The sequence below is a fragment of the Lagopus leucura genome, unplaced genomic scaffold (genome assembly GCF_019238085.1).
Source record: "Lagopus leucura isolate 7727_CA_CO unplaced genomic scaffold, USGS_WTPT01 Super-Scaffold_100009, whole genome shotgun sequence".
Lineage (NCBI taxonomy): Eukaryota > Metazoa > Chordata > Aves > Galliformes > Phasianidae > Lagopus > Lagopus leucura.
The window spans coordinates 3,133,380-3,157,247 of NW_024962266.1; the positions used below are offsets into that span (position 1 = coordinate 3,133,380).

Sequence of the window (23,868 nt, forward strand, 5' to 3'; positions counted from 1 at the left end):
GCACAGATCAAGCCCCAAAAGTGCAACTTATAAACAGCATAAAGCACGTGTTTTATGTTGCAGTAATGTGTAGTTCTTGTGCAGTTTGACTACTTGTTCCTGCTTATTTGACCACCCTCACTCATCTGTGATTAAATATGAAAATTGGTACCAAACTCCCTGGGGCTTGTTGCTTTAGCATTGCATCCCATTTGCTTTCTGCTGTCCCAAGCCTTCCACGTGCAGTACATTCTGGCAGCCACATCTAATGAGAGTCCTGGGGCCTGGAGTCAGCTACTGTGGGGCATCCAGCCCTGCCCTGCTGTGGGTTGGTGTGTGTGGGGCTGGTTTTCATCTTTCTGTTCAGTGCTCTGTGGTGCAGTTTGTATCTGGCAGCGTCATCAAACAGGGGAAGAAGATATAGGGGAAAATACAGAGGAGAAGCAAACAGCTCTCACTTGAGTTTGGCAGGAGTTGTGAAAGATGTCATTTTCCATGGAAATCTGTTCATCTCTGGCTGTTGGAAATACGCTTCCAACTTCTCACTGCGACATATTCAGGTTTCAGCTTCTCATCTTGGTTCTCAGCATGCCTTTTTTTGGCAGAACGCAGCATTCTGTGCTATTGTGGCTTTTATCCCCGTGCAGGTACCAGCGTGCTGTGAGCAGCTCTGCTCTCTTGTACAAGCCGAGAAGCTTGAGCTCTTAAGCCCCCTGCTGTAAGGCATTTATGCTGTGCACAAGGCAGTTTGGTAGCTTTGCTCTGCATGCTTTTTGTTTATCCCAAATGCATATTGCATATAGCAAGATCAGATACCATATTCCAGTATTGGTCTCCTAATGATGACCTAGGGTTAAAAACTTCTTCCTTTGTCCTTTTCCTGTCCTTGTGCAGACTCACTGTCCTCAGTGAGCTTGGTCCAGGCCTGGCTCTGTGCTGTGCTGCACAGGAATGAGACGTCTCACAGCATTTCACATCCATCCGTGCAGTTTTCTGTTCCTACCCTCTTCTTACCCACTTGTCATCTGCAGACTTCATTAACAGGATTTTATTTTCCACTTCCAGGTCACTGATGTAACATTTAACAGTGCTGAATGTTTGATGAGTCCCAGAAGAAACCCTTTCAAATGTCACTGACCAAAAAATGAGAAATACCACTGAGTAACGATTCCCTTTGCCGGTGTTTATCTGACCCAATTCCCAAGCTCTGTAATTCATGCTTCGTGGCTATTGTGCACTCTTCTGCTTTTTATTTATTTATTATTGTTGTCGTATTTAAAATCTGTCATGTGCTGAGGAATCCAGTGCTGGAGGAGTCCGTTATGGGTGTGAAGTTTTATCAGTCAGCCCAGTAATCAGCCCTGGAGATAAGGAGTGAAGTGGGACCTGCAGTTGGCAATAGCAATGGGTGTGGAACCAGCTGTGTTCCCAGGCCTGTTATGTGCTGGCTCCAGCTTTTCATAGATGGCACGTGGGGTTTTCTGGGTTTCATTTACCAGCCAAAGGGTCTGGGGGATTTGATTTGTGCTTTTTAAATATCAGTAATGCAGAATCTTCTTCAAGTCTAGGTGAGTCTCTTCTGTGTTCAGTGAGCATCAGTGGGCCGGAGAGCTTGTCTGTCAGTTCTGCTAACACTTCTGCACTGCCTGAAACTGCACTGCCTTGTTTTCAATGCATCAAAGCTGTTCTCTGGACACTTCTGGCTCTTCTGCATCACAGATCTCTAAGTATTAATGGAAATGAACAACATAGAAATCCTTTCATTCCCACCAAGCTCTAGGAAAAAAATATTTATTGACCTTCCTTAGGCTGAACTTGAAATTTCTTATCTTCTGCTTTTTAACTTCTATTATAAAATCATAGAGTGGCCTGGGTTGAAAAGGACCACAATGATCATCTAGTTTCAACCCCCCTGCTGTGGGCAGGGTCGCCAACCCTCTTATTTTCATTTATTTCATTTATTTTGTTCCTCTTCTAATAATCTGTGCTACTTTCACTTTACGTCCTCTTCATGTTTAAATGTGTTTCTTCTTTCTGCCCTTGTACAGTAATTGGATTAAGAAGCAATTATTTAAACAGTCTTTGTGATTAAGCACTCAGGAGTATTTCAGTATTTTGGAGCTTCCTCATTTTCTTCCAACAAATAATCCCAGGAAAATTGATACAGGCTTTTCCAGGTAATCTAGGAACTCTGCGTTGTTATAAGCACACTTGGGAGAAGAAATCTGCAATAGGTTTCTAGGTATCATTGATTCACCAGCTCTTTAGTTTAATTGATCTGGAGTGTATTGAGTATCATTATGGATGTTTAAAACTAAAGAGCAGGTGGTGAGTAACTTTGCTGTGTTAGACCACATTTTAGCATTTAAATACAAAAATGGTTAGCTGTTATCAGAAATCCTATGTAAAGCAGAGTTTAGCTTACTTCCACAGGTGAGATAGGTCAGGTACATGGTACAGCCACTCCAAGTCTGTTAGATATAGCAACCATCACAGGATGAAAAAGCAGAGTCAGTCAGAATAAAGATTTGAAGCTCTTGAATTCAAACCCTACAGCTTTCTTACCTGTGTTTTGTACATTGATGTAATGCATTACACCTTAGTTAAAGCCATATAGAAAATGAAAACCTGTGTGTAATCATAAGAAATGCAGTTATTCACTATTCTTAATGTCTCCATGGTCTATGGCTCATCCACTTTGAAAGAAGCACTAAAACAAGATGAAAAGACAGTTAATCTATTTACAAAAGCCTAATTACTGAACTATTAGAAAATGAATGTAAAGTTCATGCAGGTGGATGTCTTAGTTGAAAGTCTTGTCTTTGTTGTCTGTGACTGTTTTCACTCTTTGAACCCAGTTCTCAGAAGAATTTAGCAGTGTGTATCAGTGCTGTGCTCAAGATGTGTATTTCAGTATTTGTTATCCTGTTTGTTCTTTCATGCACATTCAGTGTGTACAAATCTTCTTTACTGCCTCCTCCTAGCTGCGTCAATATGAACTTACAACAGAATAAATACAATACTGAGTGCAGGTTATGCAGCTTGCCGTTGCTTCAAACCTGCAAGCTTGTCTTTTGTGCTGAGAAAAGTCCAGAGCAACACATTAGATATGTCAAAGCAAAGCTCGGTGTATGTAAAAAGTCACTGCAGAGTCACCAAAGTTATGTCAAGTTAAGATATTACGGTGTTTGTCCTTCACCCTGTGTGTCACCAAAGGGTGTTGGAATGAACAAGCACGTTCAGATTGTCTGTATTCAGGCTGAACTGTCATAGCAGCTCCTGCAGCGTTGAGCTTTGTCGTCCCAAAATTGTGTTTTTTATCCTTGCCAAGAGGAATGGGGGATGAGAGGCAGGCCTGGGTCAGAGAGCTCAGCAAGGAAATCTGTGCTGCTCAGATGGGATTGGCTTTCCAGCTGAGGTTGGCAGTATGGCCATGCCATCTTCAGCCCCTCCTGCCGATGCCCCCCTTGCTTTTGTCAGAGCTTAGTTTGCTCTTGGGCTGTGCCCTGCTGCATGAAGTCTTGAGTTTGGTAATGGACTAAACCTAACAGAGACTCGGATAGCTGTAAAGGGTGAGTGCAAGTCTCAAAAGAAAAAAAAAAAAGATTATGTATATATACTTTATATATATCTTATATCTTATATACGTAAGACTTCTGCATGTTGATCTTCAAATCAGCATGCCTGATTGGGTCTCTTGGGGGCCAGTGAGCAGTGCTGCTGCATGTTCCCTTCCCTAGAGGTGCTCTCTAGCAGCTACTCACAGCATGCTACTGGCTGACTAAGGCTTCTAAACTCTGCTGGTCTTCCTCTAGGCACCTGCCTGCTCTGTGGTGAGATGCTTTACAGGTCCCACAGAGGCTGAAAGGTGCAAATGTGGCAAAGCCTGAAGCTTCATTAAAGGCATAGAGGAATCCTTGGCAGATGAAGGAGTGCAGATACAAGGTGGCAGGGGCACATGTCAGCGATCAGAGTGGAATGCTATATGCAGCTTCAGTGAGCCTTTCTGGTGCCTTGGAAGCTGGATGTTGTTTCTCTTGATTTTTCAAAACCCCTGTCATTCAATCTGCTGCTTAAAACAGTTTGGTTTTTATTTTGAGGCTTTGGACAGCAGCATTTATGGAGTAGGGAAAGAAAGAGGATAGGGAGGAAGGTTGCAGGGAGAAAATTAGAAAGGCAAAAGCCCAGCTTCAACTCAACTTGGCCAATGGGATGAAGCTCAACAAGACCAAGTGTCTGGTCCTGCATTTGGCTACACTTACACTGCAGTGACAAGGACCAGAGTGATAGAGCCAGGAGGGAGTCATGGCATAAAGGTTGAGAACTGCTGCTCATGACAGATTTCTGTCTTTCAGAAAAGCTGGTGGGTCTGCACAGAGAGGTAGTAGTAATATTTTGCACATGAATCAGAGTCATGAGGTTTTTGGCACAGCAACGTGAGGACAAAAGACCTCAGTGGAACTGGGGGAGAGCAGTAGCTGATGTGTCAACAACCAGTGTACAGATGATGTATCTTGCACAGGAACCTTTGGCCAGCCAGCCTGTCTGTAAATAGGGTTTACTGAGTAAACCATATGGGTATGGCCAGGAGAAGTGCTGTTCTAAAATAGTGCTTTGTACTGCTGCTGCAAGGTGTTCCTTCCTATCCTAAAAGCAGAATTATGCCACTGTTTTAACTAAATGTCACTGCTTTCTCTGTGTTGAGGCAGGACAGGATTTCTCCATTGAGTGCTACATCTGGGCATAATTTACCACCCCTGATTTCTTTTCATTGTCATAGATGTGGGTTAGATCAAAATCAGGGAATGGTGCCTCTCAAGCTGGGGGAGAGCTGACGGTCACCAAGAAGGAGTGTGTTTGTAACCTATAGCACCAAATGCACTGGAAGGTTTGTGGAAGACTGTAAACTTTCAGGGAAATGTAATGCTGTGAGGTACAACCGTAATAATTATGTGATGGAAAATCTGCTCTGGTCAGTGTGCCAGTTCTGCTGTTACCTGCTCCTGCTCTGAGTCCTATGGGTATATAAATAGGAGTCATTAGACTGCATCATCTTTTGTGGCAGAGACCTCGTTGTTCAGGCATTTTTTAAGTTCTGTAATAAAAATGACCTGTATACAGATACTTTTCCATCTAGAATGTTTTGAATATTTTACCCTTAACCACTGCACTCTTGTTGACCAGAACTGATTTAAATGCAAAAGGATGCTTGCTGACAACGTGAATGTGGCTGTTTCCTGAATGTAGCTGTTTCCTTTCACTGTGTGCCTCTCAATACTGAATCTCGTATCTGTGAGAGGAAGCACTTCTTGTCTGTGTGAGCTGCAAGACATCCGCTGTGACGATAGGAAATAATCAGCCATTTATAAGCACTGCTTTTAAGCCACAGAGGATGGTTGTTGGGTTATTTGGTTGGTCTTTTTGTAGTTTGTTTGTTTGTTTGTTTGCTAAAACAAACAGAGTTGAAGTGGATAAGAAGCCCTTCGTAGCCCAGAGCGAAAATGAATTTTGGAATGCTGAAAAATGTGTGGATCTGAAGATGAATATTTTACTTCCTTTTTAATGCAGATCCCTCTGCAGTCCATACATGTGCTTGTAACACAGAAGTATTGCAGTGAGTGCGTGAGTACACTCCAAGGTTCAGAGCTGCAGCTCAGGAAATGTGAATTTCTTGTTCTCTTTGCCTATGCTGCTGCATAATGAGGCTTGCTGCATATCTCTTGGTCTCAGCTTACTCTTTTAACTAAGTTAACTGTATTGTTAACTGAGTCTAAGTAAGCAGATCTTTAAATGGAGGGGCAATGGAAGAATAATGTGTTCTGCCAGGTTCAGCAGGTTTAGATGAATGGAAATGCAGTAGAGAGATTAGAAGCTGACAAAAGAATCTGGTGTTGGAAATCAAGCAGAGTCACTGACTGCAGCCACTGCTGTTCTGAATCACAGTTGGTTGGGCAGGTGCTCTGGAAATTTGCTCCTTTTCACCCTTCGTATAAATTCCTGTGGATGTCTTAGCTGCAATTGATATATTTTGTTAATGGGGTGATGTGGAAAAGGTAAATAAAAATTCAAAGCAAAACTGATTTGCTTTGCCTCCACCCTGCATTCAAATTGGATTTCTGTTATCCTAAAGACTCTCTCTCTGAGAGGTCTTAGACCTACAGAAGTGACAAAGGGATGATCTACAGCAAGAATAAAATTCTTCCTGCAGTGAAGCAGTACTTAGGCGTGCTGCTTTGGGACAAGCTGCTTTGCTGATATGAAAAGAGCATCTCTGCAGGTTCTTTTTTTCCAAATGCAAGATAGAGGTGGTGCTGTGCAGCTGGCACTCAGACAGACACATGGTAAGCAGACAGTCTCTCCAAAATAGTGAATGTTTCCAAGGAATCTCAGGGAGCATCTCCTCCTTGCCAGTGCAGATAGTAAAATAGCAACTGACATTCAGGGCTTTTATTGTGCTGCATGCAACTCGTGAGCTGGAGCAGGGTAACAGTACTGTGGGTTCACCTTTATCCACTGTGATGAAAGGTGGTAAATCAGCCTGAGCCCTGAAGATTTTATACTGCAGATTCACCTGAAGCCGGTCTGCAGGGAGGATGATGCTGGAATCAGTTGGTAAGAGGCTGCTTCCCAGGAGCTAGTTGACCACGTTGCCCCAAAACCAGGGATTGGGTGATGTTTAATGAGGTTGGTGGTTGTGTTTTGGAGTGGGGCACTTGGAATCCTGGCCGTGGTGCTTTAGCTAGGTGAAAGAGCAACACCTGTTGTTCCATTGGATTTCAAACCTGCAGAGAAACAGCATGTTATCAGCAAGCCCTTAGCTGCACAGTGACAAAAGGAGCGGTGGGAGTTCTTCAAACCCTGTTCCAGCTTTTGGATTTTCTTTAGGCAGCAGCTGATCCCTGTGTTTCTTCACCATACAAAGTCTGTTCTGCAGGCGTTTGCAGGCGGGGAAACTCTGATTTGGCCTTTTTCCTCTGAGATTTCACGCTTGTGGTTAATATCTCATAGGGGATCAAGTTGTTCTGGTTGCTTTGCATAACATCTATAGATGACATCCCACTCATCCCCTTTAAAATCAAATCCAAGAGACAAGTCTCTTGTGCCAACATGTTACTGTCGGTTTTATTCTTTCTTTTTCATTACTGTGTTCTCCCAAAAGAAAAATAAATTGCTTATCTACTTCTGAATCTTATTTCCAGGGACAGATATTGCAAAGTATTTCTTCTTGGTTTTTGGCAGCCACATTTGTAAAGATGGGTGGTACAGTTATCCATAGCAATGACTAGGCAGAGCAGGGAAGCATTGACTCAGTTTCTTCGTCTGCTTTTGTTACATTAGAGCCTTAATTTGGCTAAATGAACAAAATCATACTGTCCTTCCTTGAACCTGATTTAGTTGTTATTAAATATTAAATATCAATTAGAACAAATCAATGTGGCAACAAATGAAGGCATCGTGTGAGATCTGAAATGCGTTATCACCAGTCTCCTTCCTAAGGTTCTACTTGAAGCTTGCTCTCTTCGTATGACACCCTCCAGAGAAACAAGCATCATTTTGAAAGGAGGAGTGCAGAGGTAACTGAATGCTGCTGCCTACATTGGTAGCTTGATGGGACTGTGTATTTTTTGGAGTCTTTATGCAGTGCCAGATAGAAAAGGAGAGGGGAGCTGGGAAAAGTGCACTGTGTGGCACTTATTATTTCCTTACTGGAAACTGGAGATCAGGTAATGGGATTTTTCTCTCTGGATCAGCCTCTGACTCTCTTCAATATGTTCAGGAAATCACTTTACATCTCTGCTTCCATTTCCTTTGGCTGTCAAATGAACATAATGATAACTACCTTCTCTGAGTGCTTGTGCCTCATTAGAGCGATAAAACATTTCGGAGGAAGGAATCATTGATGTGTGACTTATTAATCCTGCAAGGTCAGGCTGAACTGCCTGTAAACAGCCACAGAAATTGCAGGATGAGGAAGAGGTCTCCTGTAGCTGAGTGAATGCTGGTGCTCCACACGCTGCCAGTGAGCAGAATTGCTAGAGAAGGGTGAAGCAGATTTTTCCAGCCCTGCTTGAACAAAGGCCAGTTAACAACAGAGCATTTTTCTCACCTGCTGCCTATCAGCTCACTGCAGTGCATCCCTGAATGTTCTGTGCACACGTATGTTGTTTTTGCAGGAAGAGGATTTGCTGTTCAGTTCATCTGCTTGGATGTCTTATCGAGATGCTCTGTGTGTTTTTCCTGTACATACAACCGCTTGTGACATGATAAAAGAACACACGTCAAGAAGATACTGAGATAAACAGATAAGCCATGTTTTAAACTGTAAGAGCCTCCTAAATTTGATAACCATCAGTTCTAGCCAGTATAACCGTGGTGCTAAAGAAAGAAGAAATCAATATTGCAGAAGCTTTTGCAGAAGCTTTTGCAGAAAATTTATGAGCACGCTTTGTTCAGGAGCAATCCATGAAGACTGAAGCATAGCTAGCACTGTGCTCTGATGGAGGAGCTTAAAGAGAAGCCCCTTGTTGAATCCACAAAGTGTTCCAGGGAATAGGAACACAGGCTTATTTTTTGTTTTTAGTGTAGCAGCATGTGTGCAGAAGAAGGAAGTTCTGTGAAAAATTGTCAAGCTCATTTGGGTACTGCGGCTGAATGGACAGTAACAGTGGAGCCTGGTCCCTGCCAGAGCTATAACTGTACTGCTTTGGGTTTATATTCATGGGGTAAATGGTTTGTATGAATTGTTTCTCTAACTGTTTTCCCTCAAAATCCTTAAGATGGAATTTCACTGTGTTTAGGTGCTACTTTTCAGCTGAGACAAACTTGTGTCATAAGCAGGCATTAATGTACCAGTCAGGTTATTCTTTCAGCATACATGGCAACCATTTTCTAACTACCTCATTGCATATTCCCCTATGCCCAATGTTTGCACTCTTTGGTTTGATCCTGGCTTATGATTTACTGTTAATACAGGTGAAGTGTCACTCTGCCTTCATCCCAGCTGACAGGCTCTGCAGTCATAGGCAGCTCTTGTAGTTGCATACAGGGGAGCTCATCCCTCTGATGGCCGCAGAGGACCCACGCGTGGTCCCACTCATGGCTATCTATTGAAACCTAGAGGTGAAACAGAAGAATGGTTGGTGTGAATTGTTACCAAGTATTAAGAAATCCCTTTGGAGGGCTTGATTCCCACCGCAGTATTTGTGTGGCTGTTTGCTGGGGGATGCTTGTCTCTTCGTGTAGGGAGGTTTACTTCTTATTTGTACCTTAAAGACTGATTTGGTCTTCATTAAAAACATCAAAAATACAGGAAAATATGTAGTTGTACAGATCCTCTTCTGTTTTACACCTGTGTTGTGCCTTTTTCCTATACTGCTCCATGACATCTCCCCCATATTTACCTTCACTTTGTGCTGGTAGCATATAGGAGCACAGAATGACAAAATAACACAGGAGAGCTGAGTCTGGAGGATCTCAGTGCTCCAGCCTGAGAACCTTGATCTGTCTGTCTGAACAAGATTAAAGCGAGCACTGTGGAAGCTGGGAATAGATGAAGATTGGATATGTGATGGGTTCACATCATTTAAAATTCTGTCTTGAAATTATTTCTTATTCTTGATTATTAAATAGCATCAATGGCATCAAGTTGCAGCTAAAACAAAGCAGGCTGGTTTTGCTTCCTGCATGTTGCCCTGTTAAAAAATAAAAACATTCTCACTCTTCTGATTAAATCATTTTCATCTTGTTGTGGTTTGCAATAAAGAGTGATCAAAGGGAAATTCTCTTCTATGTCTGTCCAAAATGCTGAAAGTTTTTATCTTTCTCCTTTCCTCCTCACTTTGTTTGTGGGGGATTGGTTTGACTCCATCTGTAGCTGCATGCAGTAGTGCTGCTTTATCAGCTCCGTGCTGCTTTGCAGGTCACAGGTTTCATGTTTTCTGCTGTACCAAGGACCTTGCCTGGTCCCTTCCTGCATCACAGAGGAAGGAGGTACTGGATTGAAAACCAATAAGAGAAAAACAACACCCAAATTACATGTAAACATATAACTGCTCATTGGCAGTAACTTTGTGTCCTAAGGCAAGGTGACAGGAGCATGTCCTCATGCCAGCAGCTGGCTAGACAAGATCAATATATGAGAGAGGAGGAGATATGTGCATAACAGAGAAAGAGCGTTTACGAGTCACAGTGGTCAGTGGTGTTAGTGATCTCTCTGGGTGCCAGCCCTTGAGGCCACACTTAGCAGGGCTGGGTTCTTGCTGCACAGAAGGGACATGGTAATGCTATTGGAGGCCTCCAGAGAGATGGTCACGTAGCACAGTGTACCAAGGTGAAAGGTCCCAGGATCTCTGTGCTTGGTTTGTAGAAAATACAGGTGCTCTTTGTGCCCCTTGTTTCATGTTCAAAGCTGTGTCTTCCCAGAAACCAAGCTTGCTGGGACCTTATCCTTACGCACCGTTGTTTACTGAATTTGCTTGTGATTTCAGTGTTGTTGCCTCTCTGTTTCCCTGCTGTGGCTGGCAGGAAGCACTGCAGCATCTCCACCTTTGCTGAGGAGTGTGGTACCAGACTTCACGAGGGCATTGGTCACAAGCTAGTAATTTAGACATTAATACTCTTTCAGCAATAAAAACCATTACTCTCATCTCCCCCAGGGAATTCTCCAGTCGTTTTGCACTCACACTTCTTTCTTCTAATTCATTTTAGCAGGTTTTTTTTTTTTATAAGGCACTTTATTTCATATCAAAGCATATTTTCTTCTTCCCTGTTCTCTGGCTCCATTTTGTTCTTGTTTCTTATTGCAATGTCTCAAAGTATTTGAAAAATTAACAGCAATAGGCACAGAAAGATTTCAGCCAGCCTGCAATGTATCGGTAAGTGACATGGCTTGCTGAGCAAGGGGGGAAGGAGCAATGGGGAGCAACTTAATTCAGCAGCAGTTTCCAGTGCTTCCTTTGCTTCCTGCTTGCAGGCAGAGCTTTCAGAAAGCCTTTCTGGTGTTTCTCTGATCTTTAAATGCGTGTCTTCCAAATGTGTCCCACAGGTGCCAACAAAAAAACTGAAGAAATATGAGAGAGAGTACCAAACAATGCGAGAGAGTCAGCTGCAGCAGGAAGATCCTATGGACAGATACAAGGTACGGGAGATGCTGTGGGGGAACGTTTTTCGTTTGCTGAATGACATGGGGAGAAATGCAGTTCCAGCCATTAGGCAGAGGTGTGCTCCCACCCTCACCTCTCCAGGATTTGCTGATGTAGATTTCAGGGAATTAAAATGGCAGGCAAAACTCATTCCCTCTCCTGAACGAGCACTTTGAACACTCAGTGTTTTTGCAGGGGTGTTTGAATCACGATTTGTTAGTCTCAAGACATTTTCAAGTAGCCACATATAATATTTTTCTTCTTTCAGTTTATATGTTTGTAGGTAACTCTCCTGCTGTTGCACTTTTACGGGAGACCTTCCTGAGACGCAGAAACAAAGGGTGATTCTCAGCTACAGACACAGAAAGGAGAAAATACACATTGTTCTAGCCCAAGCTGTGTGCAGTAACATCCACAGAGACTTTTGGAAGATGCACTCTTCCTTGGCTTGATATGTCCTTGTTTCTCAACTCTGTTTATAGCAAATGTTAGTAATTTTATGTCAGTATAATGGCTAGTACAGTGGGACCCAGTGTTCTTCTGGGGTCCTAGTATACTACTGCAATAGAATTAATAGTCATAAATAGCAGCAGAAGAATAAAGTTCAGTTATTAATATGACAGCTCAATAGTTGACAAAAAAAAATTAGACCTTGATAAGTTTGGATCGGCGTTGTTTCCAATATGTTTGTTTTATTACTGCTACGTTCTGTTACTGCAGATTTTTGTGTGATGGAGGCTCTGCCTCTAGGTTTATATTTTACACAGTGTCCAGGATTCTTTTATTGCTTACCCAGTATTAAAAAGAGGTTAGTGTTTCTTGGGAAAAGCTGCCAAAGATGAAGCACCTTTCTGGATATTGCCCGGTTTTGCTGGGAACTGACGTTGCTTATATACACCTGTGATGTTCTCCTGCCGTTCTTCACTGTGCCTTATTATGTTGGTACAAAGATTGTTCTGCCCAGAGTGCAGGCTAGTAAATAATTACAGGTGCTGCCACAGGTTTACATGGTATGTGAGCACAAGGAAATGCAGCGTGTTCGTAAAACCACAGTGTGAAAGACTGTAAATATGATAAGATAGAGTTACTGTTACAAAGAAAGTAAAACTGACTTTAAAGGTAATATTTGCTTGTGGAAAAACAGTGTTTTAAGTGTAGTTGTTTTATGTCAAAGAGTGTATGTTTTATTGTTTCTGAGAACTGGGACTGCCAAGAGCTAATGATCAGAACATGGAGAAAAAAACACAACTTGCTGCTGATGAACTTCTTTTCCAGTGGTTCGCTTCTACTACTGTGGAATTAATACTTAAAAGCCAAAGAGGGCTTCTTTAAAGCTCTGTGGAAATGTATTAACTGGTTAATCCTTGGTGATGGGTGGTGAAGAATATCATCTCCAAACTGCAAATGAGGGTATAGAAAGTGGCTCTGTGGTCACTGCCTGTGTGAGTCCCTGTCACGGCCAAGAGCACAGCGCAGCTGTTGGCTTGCACTTGCCCAGCTGCCTTTGTGGGGTCTGCTCTGCTTACTGATGGTGTGCTTAGGTAGGCTCCGTAACTTGTTAGCTGCACATTAAATGCCAAGTTCAGACTCATTCTTCAGCTGATTGATGTGGTGCAGAAATGCTTGTCGGTGCTCTCTGTCCGTTGTCGTGCTTGCTTGTTTTTTATTTGTGTGTCAGGCTGAGGTTGGTGAGAATTGACATTTCAGGAGAGATTCCAAAGCGTAACAGGAAATGCAAGCTGTGGACCCTAAGGGACAGAATGTGGAGAGCCAGCTTCGCTTGTCCCTTGAATGATCACACAGCAGCCCTTGTGTTCAAAATGCATTTGGTTTTGGCAGTGTCACTGTTAGACTGCCTGGCTGGGCTTGGTTAGGGAAATACCGGAGGCAGCGCTGGTGAAAAGCCAATATATTGCCTCTGAGCACAGCATTGCTGTTAGCTCCTCTGGCCTTGTGTGCTCTGTGTGCACTCTGCCCTAGAGGTCCACCTTGTTTGTAATCTTCCACAGCACTGTGTTGCTTACGTTTACTTACCTAGGAAGAGAGGACTGCTCAGACTCATGGTGCCACTTGGAATGTTCCTCTTAGAGGTTGAGAAGGAAACAGGCTTGCAGCCTCTTAACAGTTTTTAGTTATAATTGTTACAGTTTTTGCTGTTTGCAGTGTGTTGTGCTTTTTGTTGCCAGTAGATTTGTCAGGACCATAGGGATGTACTCAGTGATGGTGTTGTATTGGTGCTCCTGACTTGCAGGGATGAAGGATGTGTTGAGTAAGACCGTTCCCTGTTGGGGAGCAGATGAGAGCAAGACCCCCTGTGGTGGCAGCAGGGCTCCAGCCAAGCTGCTTCCTCTTCCTGCTGTCCCTGCTGCCCTGTGAGCAGCAGGGAGAGAGCTCACAGGAGGTGATGCAGAGAGACTGAGGACCAGTCTGACTTCAGGGAGAGAGACCATGACCCATGGAGTGCACGACAGCTTCTTCCTGTCCTGGTATTCCTGAGCACAGTAACGCTGGGGCTGAGGAGCAGTGCCAGGAAGGAGATGCCTCGTGCCCGAGGGCAGCTGGGTGCATCCAGCAGGGTGCTCCTGCAGAGCCACCACCCCCACACTCCCCATAAACTCCAAAAAAGGGCTACTGCTGCCGTGTCACACCTGCCATTAACCAGTCACATTTCCTTGACAGGTTGAGTTTGCATGCTACAGTAAGATGTGCTGTATGAACAGTATTAACAGGTGCCATATGTTCTGGTGTTTATTTCCTTCTGTATCTACAGGTATTATGTAGGAAAAGTATATTTTTTTATGGACACATTTTCATGGTCAGGTAATTTCATCTTTCATTATTCATAAGAAGTCATTATTCACAATGCTGTCAGGTTTTTAAAGGGTGCAAAAGTAAACACGTTCTAAATTGCTCGTTGCCACCAAATTTCATACTTTTTAGTTAAAATAAAGAACAAGTTGCCTAAAAGAGTCAGTTAAAAAAAAGTGACCTGTATGTGCAGGAAAAAAAAAATAGCAGTATGGTTCAGATTGATATTTTCTGTATATTGTTACAGGTTTTTTTTTTTTTCTGTGTTCAAGAACATCTCATGTAACAGGGCTGTGTTTGACTTGCTAAGAAATTGCTGAAGTTGGGCTCAGCAGCCTTTTGTTTTAAAGAAAAGGGAGAATATAGAGATAAAGTTGGCTGGACCCTGCTTGTGCCCAAGGCTTTGTTCTGAAGGTAGAAATGCATTTTCCTCCATGGGCTTCATTGTGCGACAGAGATGTTGTCTATCTGAATAAATGTGTGATTTGGACATAATAGCTTTTTCTGTCTTTGAAGTGGAAGCGTTTTTATTCAGACTCATGGTAACTGAATGGTAACTGCCATGTGGGAAAACATGAGGTAACTCTCGTTGGGATTTCTTGTTTGTGGGTTGGTTTGGGTTGGTTTTTTTGTTTGATTGTTTATTTTTGTTCAATTTGTTGAAAGTGCTAGTGCCCTTCTGGGACCTTATGTTCACAGTCAACAAGGAAAGACACAAACCACTTCCAGGAGCCTCTGAGTTGCTTCCCACAAAAGGTTTTCCTGGGTAGTGGTGTAAAAGCCTTTTGGCTTTCTAGATGGTGTTTCTCAGGGTTTTCCTTTAGAGCTGCCCTTGCAATCCAGGGCTCTTCCCAATGGGCTTACAAAGACTTGAGTTTGATTGCATCAGGAAAGTGAATTGTAAGCAGTGTTTTCATTCCACCACCGAGGACCTGTTCTTGCCAAAGATCTGTGGTTTGGGTGTTTGCTTACCCCAAGAATGTGACACTGAATTGCTTAACAAGGTTTGTGACTCGTTACACCCAGCTTGAGTAGCAGCATAGAGAGGATGCATCATCATCACTGATCGTGTCTGGTATTGCTCCTTTGTGCTGGCTGGTTGGGAGCAGAGGGTGGAGTTTCAGCCCTTCAGTCTCCCTGAACTGAGGCTTGCCTCCTGCTTTCAAATTTGCCTTCTTTCCATCAAGTGTGTGATGGAAGCTGGAGAATATCCTCTTTAAAAAATAGGAACTAAAGACCCTCTGAAGAATTGGCAACTTTTTTTTTTTTTTTTCTGATTTTGCTGGCATTAAAAATATTTTATATCCTGTTTTCACTGTCTTTACATCAATGGTTGAAAGCAGTATTTGGTCTGTGACTTTGCTGGAGGTAAGTTTCTTTGTGTTTGTTCGTACCAGCAATGTTTGTCCCTCTTGGAAATGCAGTATCCTCCTTTTAAAAGAGTTCACGGGATGCTTTTTGTAACAGGAAGGAGGAATTTAGGAAAGAGGGAATATCGTGTTTTAATGATCGTAGGAACTGGGCAGTGCTGATGAGAAGGAAATTGTCGGCACAGTCAGTGAATTATTAGCAGTGTGCAAAAAAAAGGCAGGAAGCTGGCTGCTTATAGCAAAGACATCTAGCAGGTCTGACGAGTTGGCTCGTGCCAGGTTACAAAATACTGCCTGTGAGTCCTGCTGGAACAAACCAGCTCCATCTATTGAACTCTGTTCCATCGCAACTGGTATTTTATAAAACCTGTATGTATTTCAGAGCCATCGGAAGTAGTCTGCTAGATACAAAAAGCACCATTCGATACTTTTATCTTTGTTGTATAACGTTAGGTTTTATTTAGACTCAAGCAGATGAGAGTTTCCTCCTGAGGAAGGAGGCAGTTTTTCACTGCTAGATCAGGGGGGAGGAGCTGGAAAGGACAAACCATCTAATTGTGCACACTGCCCTGTATGGAGGAAGAGTAAAGGTGGCCCAATGAGAGACTCAGCTCTTAGCTATTGACTGGATGCCCAAGGTAAGAGATGCTTAACTTACTAAAGATGTCAGTTCTAGTTTAAGAGGAGGATAGTGCATTTCCAACCACGCAGCTTGCTTACCACTTGTCTGCAAATGCAAAGCAGGAACTTCAGACTTCACGTTGTGCAGCTTGCTTTGCGGACACCGAAGCTTTTGGCGAAAGCAGAGCAAAAATGTTACAGCAAACTTCTTCCTGGGTTATTTTTGCTCTAAGCAACATCCCTATGCAAAGGTATTGGCGCTGTAGCATCTGACAGCAGTACAGCCCTAATTCAGTCCCAGTTTCTAAGTGAAATGAAGAGACTTTCTGTTACCTGCTCACTGACAAACCTTGTCTGTAAAAACAACGTTTCTTGGGTGGTCTGAATTCGTACAGAAGTAAAGATGCATTGGAGCTTCTTGTTACTGAAGACAGCAATTTAGTTTTATGCTTTAAAGTACATGCTATCCTTACAGGATAGTTCCACTTCTAAAAATTCCCCGTCTCAAGCAGAACACAATGTGATTAAAATTTAAAAAATCCCCCCTTTCTGCAATGGTTATTTTATCTGTGAGAGACACAAATATTTTACAGTTCCTATTTAAAAAAGAAAACAACAAAGTTATTTAAAGTACTGTCTTTGAGAGAGGAAACAAGCTGACTTTCCTGTGCAGGGCAGTGCACAATCTATTTGCACAATAAGGTCACACTAAGGAGAATGTATTTGCACAATTTCTGCTTCCTGCCACAGAGGAAGCGAACACAAAGAGGAGACCTTTTTTAGCATACTCTTAGAGCCAGAGTTGTCCTTTTTTGTTTAAGACGAACATGCAAAATTTTTGGTTTTTTGCAACAGATGAAAGCAGCAGTTTCACTGCCGTGAGCTTTGGAAGGAGCAAAATATGTGAGCATAGCTGTTGAGCAGGAGGAAGTGAAGGCTGGTGAATAGTACGCTTCTGCAAAGAAATCACATTGTGTGGAAAAGCATTCACTGAGCAACCCTTGGAAAACGTTGCTGATGTATATTCCCTTTTACTGTTTTTCTTTGGAGAGCAGAACTTACCTTTGGAGTGTCCTTTTTGTGATGCTGTTGTGTAGGTTACCATTTCTCCATCTACAGGTTTCCATGTGAGCTTGTCATTTTCATAGTGCACAAATTCCAACTGCTGTCTCTTTCGCAGTCACTGTGTGACCAAAGGCCAGCAAATTTTGTACTTCTCTCGAAATGTATTTGAGGAGGGGAGCTGCATCTGGCTCAACTGGCTGTGCTTCCTGTAGGCAGAGTGTTTGGTGTGGACTTCTGCAAGCCCACCAACCCACAGATACCTTCTGAATGGAATTCTGCTTCTCATCTCCAGAACAGTCACTTAAACTGATTTTTAAGAAATGTGCCTTGTTAATTTTTTTTCCCCATGCACTTACCCTCATTAGTTAGTGCTCTGCGTAAATTAGTTCCTCCTTTGTGGAACAGGTCTGGTTGTGCTGAGGGGAGCATCGGGGCCTGCAGTTCTACATTTTGTGTTGCCATGCATCAGCTGCAGAAGATGTTCTGGATTTGTGCTTAGGGAGTGACAGCCCCTCTTCATCTGGTGCTTCTGCCCAGCAGGAGACCTTAAAACATACTTGTTGTCACTGGTGCAGGTTGTAGAGAGAGCATGCAAATGGAGGTGCAGGTTATGGTTCTATACTGGTCCCACAGAAGATGAGCGGTTGGCATAATGTCATCTACGAATGGACTGCTTTTGTGAGCTACCTGCAGACAAAGTTTTGTAAAATGGAGCAGAGGGTAGCTTTGTTCTTTTGATTGAGAACTTTATTGTGAGTATTTCCCTGTTTACTGCTGCTGGTGGGATTTTATCTGCCTTATTTCTTTTGATGATGAGCAAGCAGAAACGAAGCATTTTTACAGAGAGGACTGAGTTTACTTTGGACAGAGAAGCCCTACAATCACTGTGTCACTTAGCGCGACTCAAACATATCCATTGGGATGTAAGTGGAATTGCTGCATTTGCACTGCTGGCTTAATTCACTGTTGTTTCTCAGAGCAGCAGTCCTGTCTTAATGTGCACTTCTGCCTTCTCGGTGCTTTATACACACAGTATATTCACTTATCACTCGTTAATATTGATAAGAATTAATATCCTCTTCTGGTTGTTCTTTTCTTTCTGCAGAGGGAAAACCGCAGGCTCCAAGAAGCTAGCATGAGGCTGGAGCAGGAGAACGATGACCTTGCCCATGAGCTTGTAACGAGCAAAATTGCCTTACGGAATGACCTGGACCAGGTAACGGGGATTTGTCATGGAGATGTGCCAGTTTTAGGAGCCAGGTTATGCTCCATAACAGGTTGTGGGCTCAAGTAAAAGCATCAATACAAAATTAGAAGCATTATAATCTGTACCCACGTCTTCCTGACAACCTTATTTCTAGTCACACTCAGAGAGCCATCTCTCCACGTGAATGCAGGTGTACCAAAGAATGAACACGTATTTGAGAATGGTGTTATATGCTCCTTGAAAGACTGACTTAAAGGGAAGTTACCTACCTTACATGGATTTATTCTTTTAACTGTAGATCCATGGCAACAAAAATTAGAAGTGTTCTTGGGCATCCACTGATAACTGCTTGTTTCCTCTGAAGACTGGAGCATAGAGGGGCAGCTTTCAGAGCTCTTTAAGTCACAGATGATGTCAGAGAACTACATGTGCAACCCTCCTCTTTCTGGATCTGTTTTATGCACTACTGATAAATTCCTTAATGACTATTATTGCGGTAGAGAAGACAAGAGGGCCATGCTGTAACACCCCTCCTGATTGGCGTCTTGCTTAGTGAAAGCTGTAGTGCCTCTTGGAATTTAAAATCTTTTCCTGCAAGAGACTCTCAGTTTGATTCTCAGTAGTTGTTTGGCTATCTCTGTCTAACCTCAGAATTGTAAACATAATTGATGATAGCAGTGCAAGTTGTACTTCTACTTACTTAGACCCCTGACAGCTAGGCTCTACTGATCTTCATTCATGTGATTCTAAAAATCAGAGCCATTTAGATGTGTAAGTACAAGCAGATACTGCATTGTGTGGTGGAGTGAACATTGTGGTGTAAAGGCCAAAAACAGTGCATCACGGTGCTCTGTCTTCCCTAGGAATAACAGCTTTGTCTGCTTCTGCCCCCGCTGTTTTCTGCAGTATCATGACAAAGCTGCTGAGCGTGTACTTTTGCTCTCTCCGTTCTTTGCTCTCCTCCATTTTAGCACCTTTCTGTAGATGAAGGGGACTCCATGAAGCTTTCCCACCCCACCTCAGGTCAGCAGCACTGAAAAAAAAGCTTTGTTCCTCACTTGCAAGGAGAGGTGAGACTGTGCACCACTGCAGGTGCTTGGGGAACCTGGAAAAACCACATAAAAGGAGGAAAGATTTTAAATTATTCCTTCTAAGTATGGCTTTAGCAGGTCTTTTATCAAAAATACCTTTGTCATTCTCAAGTCGTTTTGTTCTAAGATATCAACCTTATCACTTGTTTGTTCCTTCACTGCTCGTTTTTCCTCTTTCCCTTACAGCCACATATACACAGTAAGCAATGCAGGAGACTTCAATCCATCACTTCAGCCAGGGCCTGCTACCCACAGCCACCACCAGCCCCCTCCCTCATAATTCACACTGTGGCAGTAGATAAGCTGATACCACTGGCAGTGTAGAAAAACGGAGTGCAAGTCAGAGACAAGCTCTTTCCTGTTATTTGTTGTTTATGATGCCATTTTCTCTCTTGTATTTTCAGCGAAGTATTACTTGTCAATGGCCATAGCCTGTCCTACCATGTAGTTACTGAGGACATGTGGTGCGATGCAGTGTGCATCTGCCAGTTGGGGAAGCCAACAGAAATATATCTAGGCACTGAAAAATACATTTCTCCCCTGGTGATGGATTTGGTGACCAGTGAGGACAGTGCTCACAAATCCCAAAGCATTCCCAGTGTATTTTCCAGTACACGCACTGTGTCAAGTTTCTCCAGGAAGTACTTGTTTGCACTGATGAACAAACTTATTTGGTGATTCAGTTTGTCTCTGCTACTTACCTAAGCGCTGGCACATGGTAAGGTACTTAGCAGGCCCCTGACTTTTTCTGCAGTATGCAAAGTTATGCAGCAGCTGCCCTCACTTGGATTAATATTGCTGCCAACCAAAAGTACTTTATATACTGTTTGTCTTAGGTTTGTATTAGGATGTGTGATCTGTGCTTACCTGTCACCTGGGTACGGATAACATTTGGCAAAAGGGTCATTCTGCAGAGTTTTTGAAGCACAAAGGAATATCTTAGCAGCTACTTGAAACGGGAATTTCATTTACAAACTAGATTGGGTGAACCCTCTGATGTCAGGAAAAGGCAACTCTAGATCCTGAATCCATGATACTTGTGAGATATATCCATCAGTGCACTTGCATTGGCACAGGTAACGTGGTTTACACCACTGCTTCTCATTCTAGGCTGAAGACAAAGCAGATGTTCTGAACAAAGAACTTCTCCTGACCAAACAGAAACTCGTGGAGACTGAGGAAGAGAAACGGAAGCAGGAAGAGGAAACTGCTCAGGTGAGGCATTCCTCCCATCTTTCCCATTTAGCTGAATGCACGCAAAAAGTTGATCAGAAAAGCAGGAATGAACTGAAGTTACAGAAGGGACTTTTGTCTTCAAAATGCAGTGGCAAAAATTCAAAGTGCCAGGCTGAATGTGTGCGGTTTGTTTTTTTGAGTGTTTTCCTGAACGTCCACTTTTCTGTATCTTATCCTCTCCCCAGTATAGAAAGAATTTTCACTGGTGGAGAGCAATCACAACTAAGGAGGCACAATCAGATGTTTTTTAATTATCTAAAAAGGTTGCTGGAAGAATCATTGCCTTGTAAGAGGCTGGAGCTTGACTGAGTTAAAGCTGTGGATGTTCCTTTTTGAAGCTAGAACCAACAGCAGGATGGAGTTGAGGGTTGAAGTAATGCTGCTGACCAGACCTCATGCTCTTTAGCAAAATGGGCAGTTTTAATCCTACATAACTTACATACTGAATTGCAGCCCACACGTTGGAATGTTTTGAGAGCAGTACCGTGGTTTTTGTTATTGCCATTCCACAACAGTAATTGTAACAATCGAACGAATTATTATTCCCTTTCTGCCTAAAATGGAGGCTGCCAGGATCTGTATTTAGTACATACAAGGCAATGGAAGCCTTTTTCCTACTGAAAGGGTGCTTCATGTTGAGCACTTGTAAACAGTAGAGGAATGAGTTAACTGTGTTTTGATGCAGTACCACTGACTAAACCAGATATTTACAGAGGTGAGTGATAGTGCTGAGAGATTCTTCTCCCTGTTCCAACCAACCAACCAGCCTGTCTGCCCATACCTCTTGTCACCCACTTGGTTGTCTTTTATCTTCTCTGAACCGTGCTCTGCTATTTGACGGAGAGAACTCTCTAAACAGTGATACATTGTACAACAGAAGAGACTTCTTGGTTATAGTAGGTATTTGTGTAATAAATGAATCAGACCTTTTCCAGTTCTCCAGAGCTGGGAATTGGTAAGAAAAAGGTGTAGAAATGTTGTAAACACAGGCTGTCTTTGAGAGAACAATTTGATGATGCATTTTAAGAACTTCATTCAGTGTGCTGTGTAACTTCTCTCCTTCAATTCCTAGCTGAAGGAAGTCTTCAGGAAGCAACTGGAGAAGGCAGAATCTGAGATTAAGAAAACCACAGCTATTATTGCGGACTACAAACAGGTAACGTTCTATAAAGACACTTTCTCATATTTATTTGTAAATTGTTTTTTCAGCCCCTTTTGAGAGCTGAATTGTCAGAGTTGCACATCTCATCCTTCATATAAACTTTAAAAAGCTTTAAAAAAACATTACACTTCAGGCTTTCAGAAAGCTTTATCATTTTTGATACATCTTTTTTTAGATTTCCTAATAGTCTGCTGACTTAGGGAAACCAAAATAATCTATCTTTAAACTATTTCTAGTGATTTTTATTTATGTTTTTGCTGTGGTGACACAGAGCTGTGTAAACATTATAAATCAGATAATCTGTAAAATATTCTTGTCCCTGTGTTCAGGTTCTGTATCAAATATTGCTATTTTTAAGTCTTAGTTATCACCAGCAGTGAATTTGTTAAGGAGTAACACGTGTAGCTGAGCAAGGCAGAATTTAATAAGTGTTTGCTCTAAAATAATCATTACTATAAAGCACAGATCATATTTTTGTAAAGTCCATTTCATCTAAGAAAGTGCTTTCTCTGCTCCAGATTTGTTCCCAGCTGAGCACCAGGCTGGAAAAACAACAGACAGCCAGTAAGGATGAACTGGAAGTTGTAAAGGTGAGACCAATGCTTCTCCCTATGGAACGGTTTGAATGCAAGTGTTGCTGAATGCCAATGATACAGAACAAAATGTGAATTGAAGCTTATTGCAACAACAGTGACGTTCACCCAGCTGCACTGACAGCCCCGTATGTTTTTCATGCAGTGTAAAAAAATGAAGTTTATCAGATTAGAACTTTCAAAATGAACGGGATGTCGATTTTTTTTTTTTTATTTTTTTTTTTTTTTGGTGGAAATGTGCTTTTGGCAGCAGTGTAGAAAGGCTGTATTTACTCAGATGTTTCCATTAAATGTAAACAAAAGAAGGCTCTCTAGAGGAGAAAACCTGCTGCTACTTGGGTGTGCATAGTGGAGAGGATCAGAATTACTATTAGGGCACAGCTTGGGCCACCCCCAGAATTTCATTAGCAGCTCCTCTCTATTCCCTAAATCCCATTCCTAGTATCTACACAAATGCTAAGTATTTCCTGATCAGGTAATAATTCCATCCCTCTGCTTTGTCACTGCTAAGTAGGTGGAATCATTTTCTGCCAATGGTAACATCTAGTGGTTCCCTTAGTACTCAAGCTGAACCTGATTTGTTGCTTTTTAGTGACCATTTCTATCTGTTACTCGTCAAAAGATATACTACTATTGATGTTCCTATAAACTGCTGAAACAATTCAATATTCTGTGTTAGTTTGCAAGCCCAGACCAGCTGTGCTACATCCTCAGCCATGAGTGTCTGCTTCACCTGGCCAGGAAGCATGAAAACCTTGCAACTGTGTGTCAAATGTTAGTAAGAAAGGCTGTCTGCTATGCTTCTAACCGTGCACTGAGGGCCAGTACTAGATCTTGCAGCCAACTGACTGCTTCTGGAAATGCAGAAAAGCTGGCTGGATTTCTTGCAAATAACAAAATCTGTACGAATTTGATCAAGAAAGTCCCTAGTCTGTAATTTATTCTGAATTGTGCCAACATAAATACTGCAAAATATGACAAAGCTTTGGTAGCAAGAAGGTTGGAGTCTCACTGAGAAGTCAAGTCTATGTGCTTAAACAGAGAATGCTAACTAGTTTCTAAGGTGTTTTTTTTTTTTTTTTTTAATACTGTTTCATATACTCAGGGCGTTGTTGTTCATGAACTTACCAAACTCTTTTAATGTGAAGTGTGAAAGTAGCTTTCTGGCTATTCCAGGGTAAAGTGATGGCCTGCAAACACTGCAGTGAGATTTTCAGTAAGGAGGGGACACTGAAGCTGCCTGCTCTAAGCTTGGATAATAAAGGCTTAGAAATAGATGATGAGAAGGATGCACTGAAGAAGCAGCTGAGAGAGATGGAGCTGGAACTTGCACAGACCAAACTGCAGCTTGTGGAAGCCAAGTGCAAAATTCAGGTATGTGGAATCCAAGGACTGCATGGCAGTCTCCCTAAACCAAAAAAAAGGTATATACCTGTACTGCTGTATGTGTGTGAACTTCCAGAATCCTCTGTCTGTCCTTAAAAAGACAGAAATAAGGATTCTCATTCGTATATCTAAACATCATCTGCTGTTTTGGTGGTTTTAATCCGTCCTTTCTCCCCAGTGCCTGGGAGGCTGCAAAGAAAGTAAGAAGA

General features: G+C 42.4%; 1 protein-coding gene across 6 annotated transcripts in view; it reads left to right on the forward strand.

The window, feature by feature from the left end:
• The window catches only part of RABGAP1L (RAB GTPase activating protein 1 like), a 204,856-nt gene that overhangs the window by 175,061 nt on the left and 5,927 nt on the right, over positions 1-23,868 (forward strand). For 4 of the 6 annotated variants that reach the window (XM_042874140.1, XM_042874141.1, XM_042874144.1 and 1 more), the window contains 6 exons: positions 11,024-11,116; positions 18,090-18,200; positions 20,393-20,497; positions 21,591-21,674; positions 22,199-22,270; positions 23,450-23,647. In XM_042874140.1, coding sequence (XP_042730074.1) covers positions 11,024-11,116; positions 18,090-18,200; positions 20,393-20,497; positions 21,591-21,674; positions 22,199-22,270; positions 23,450-23,647 — 663 coding nt within the window. Of the gene's footprint in view, positions 1-11,023; positions 11,117-11,388; positions 15,937-18,089; positions 18,201-20,392; positions 20,498-21,590; positions 21,675-22,198; positions 22,271-23,449; positions 23,648-23,868 lie in introns of those variants that run through there. The other 2 variants (XM_042874146.1, XM_042874142.1) reach the window with 2 other exon arrangements.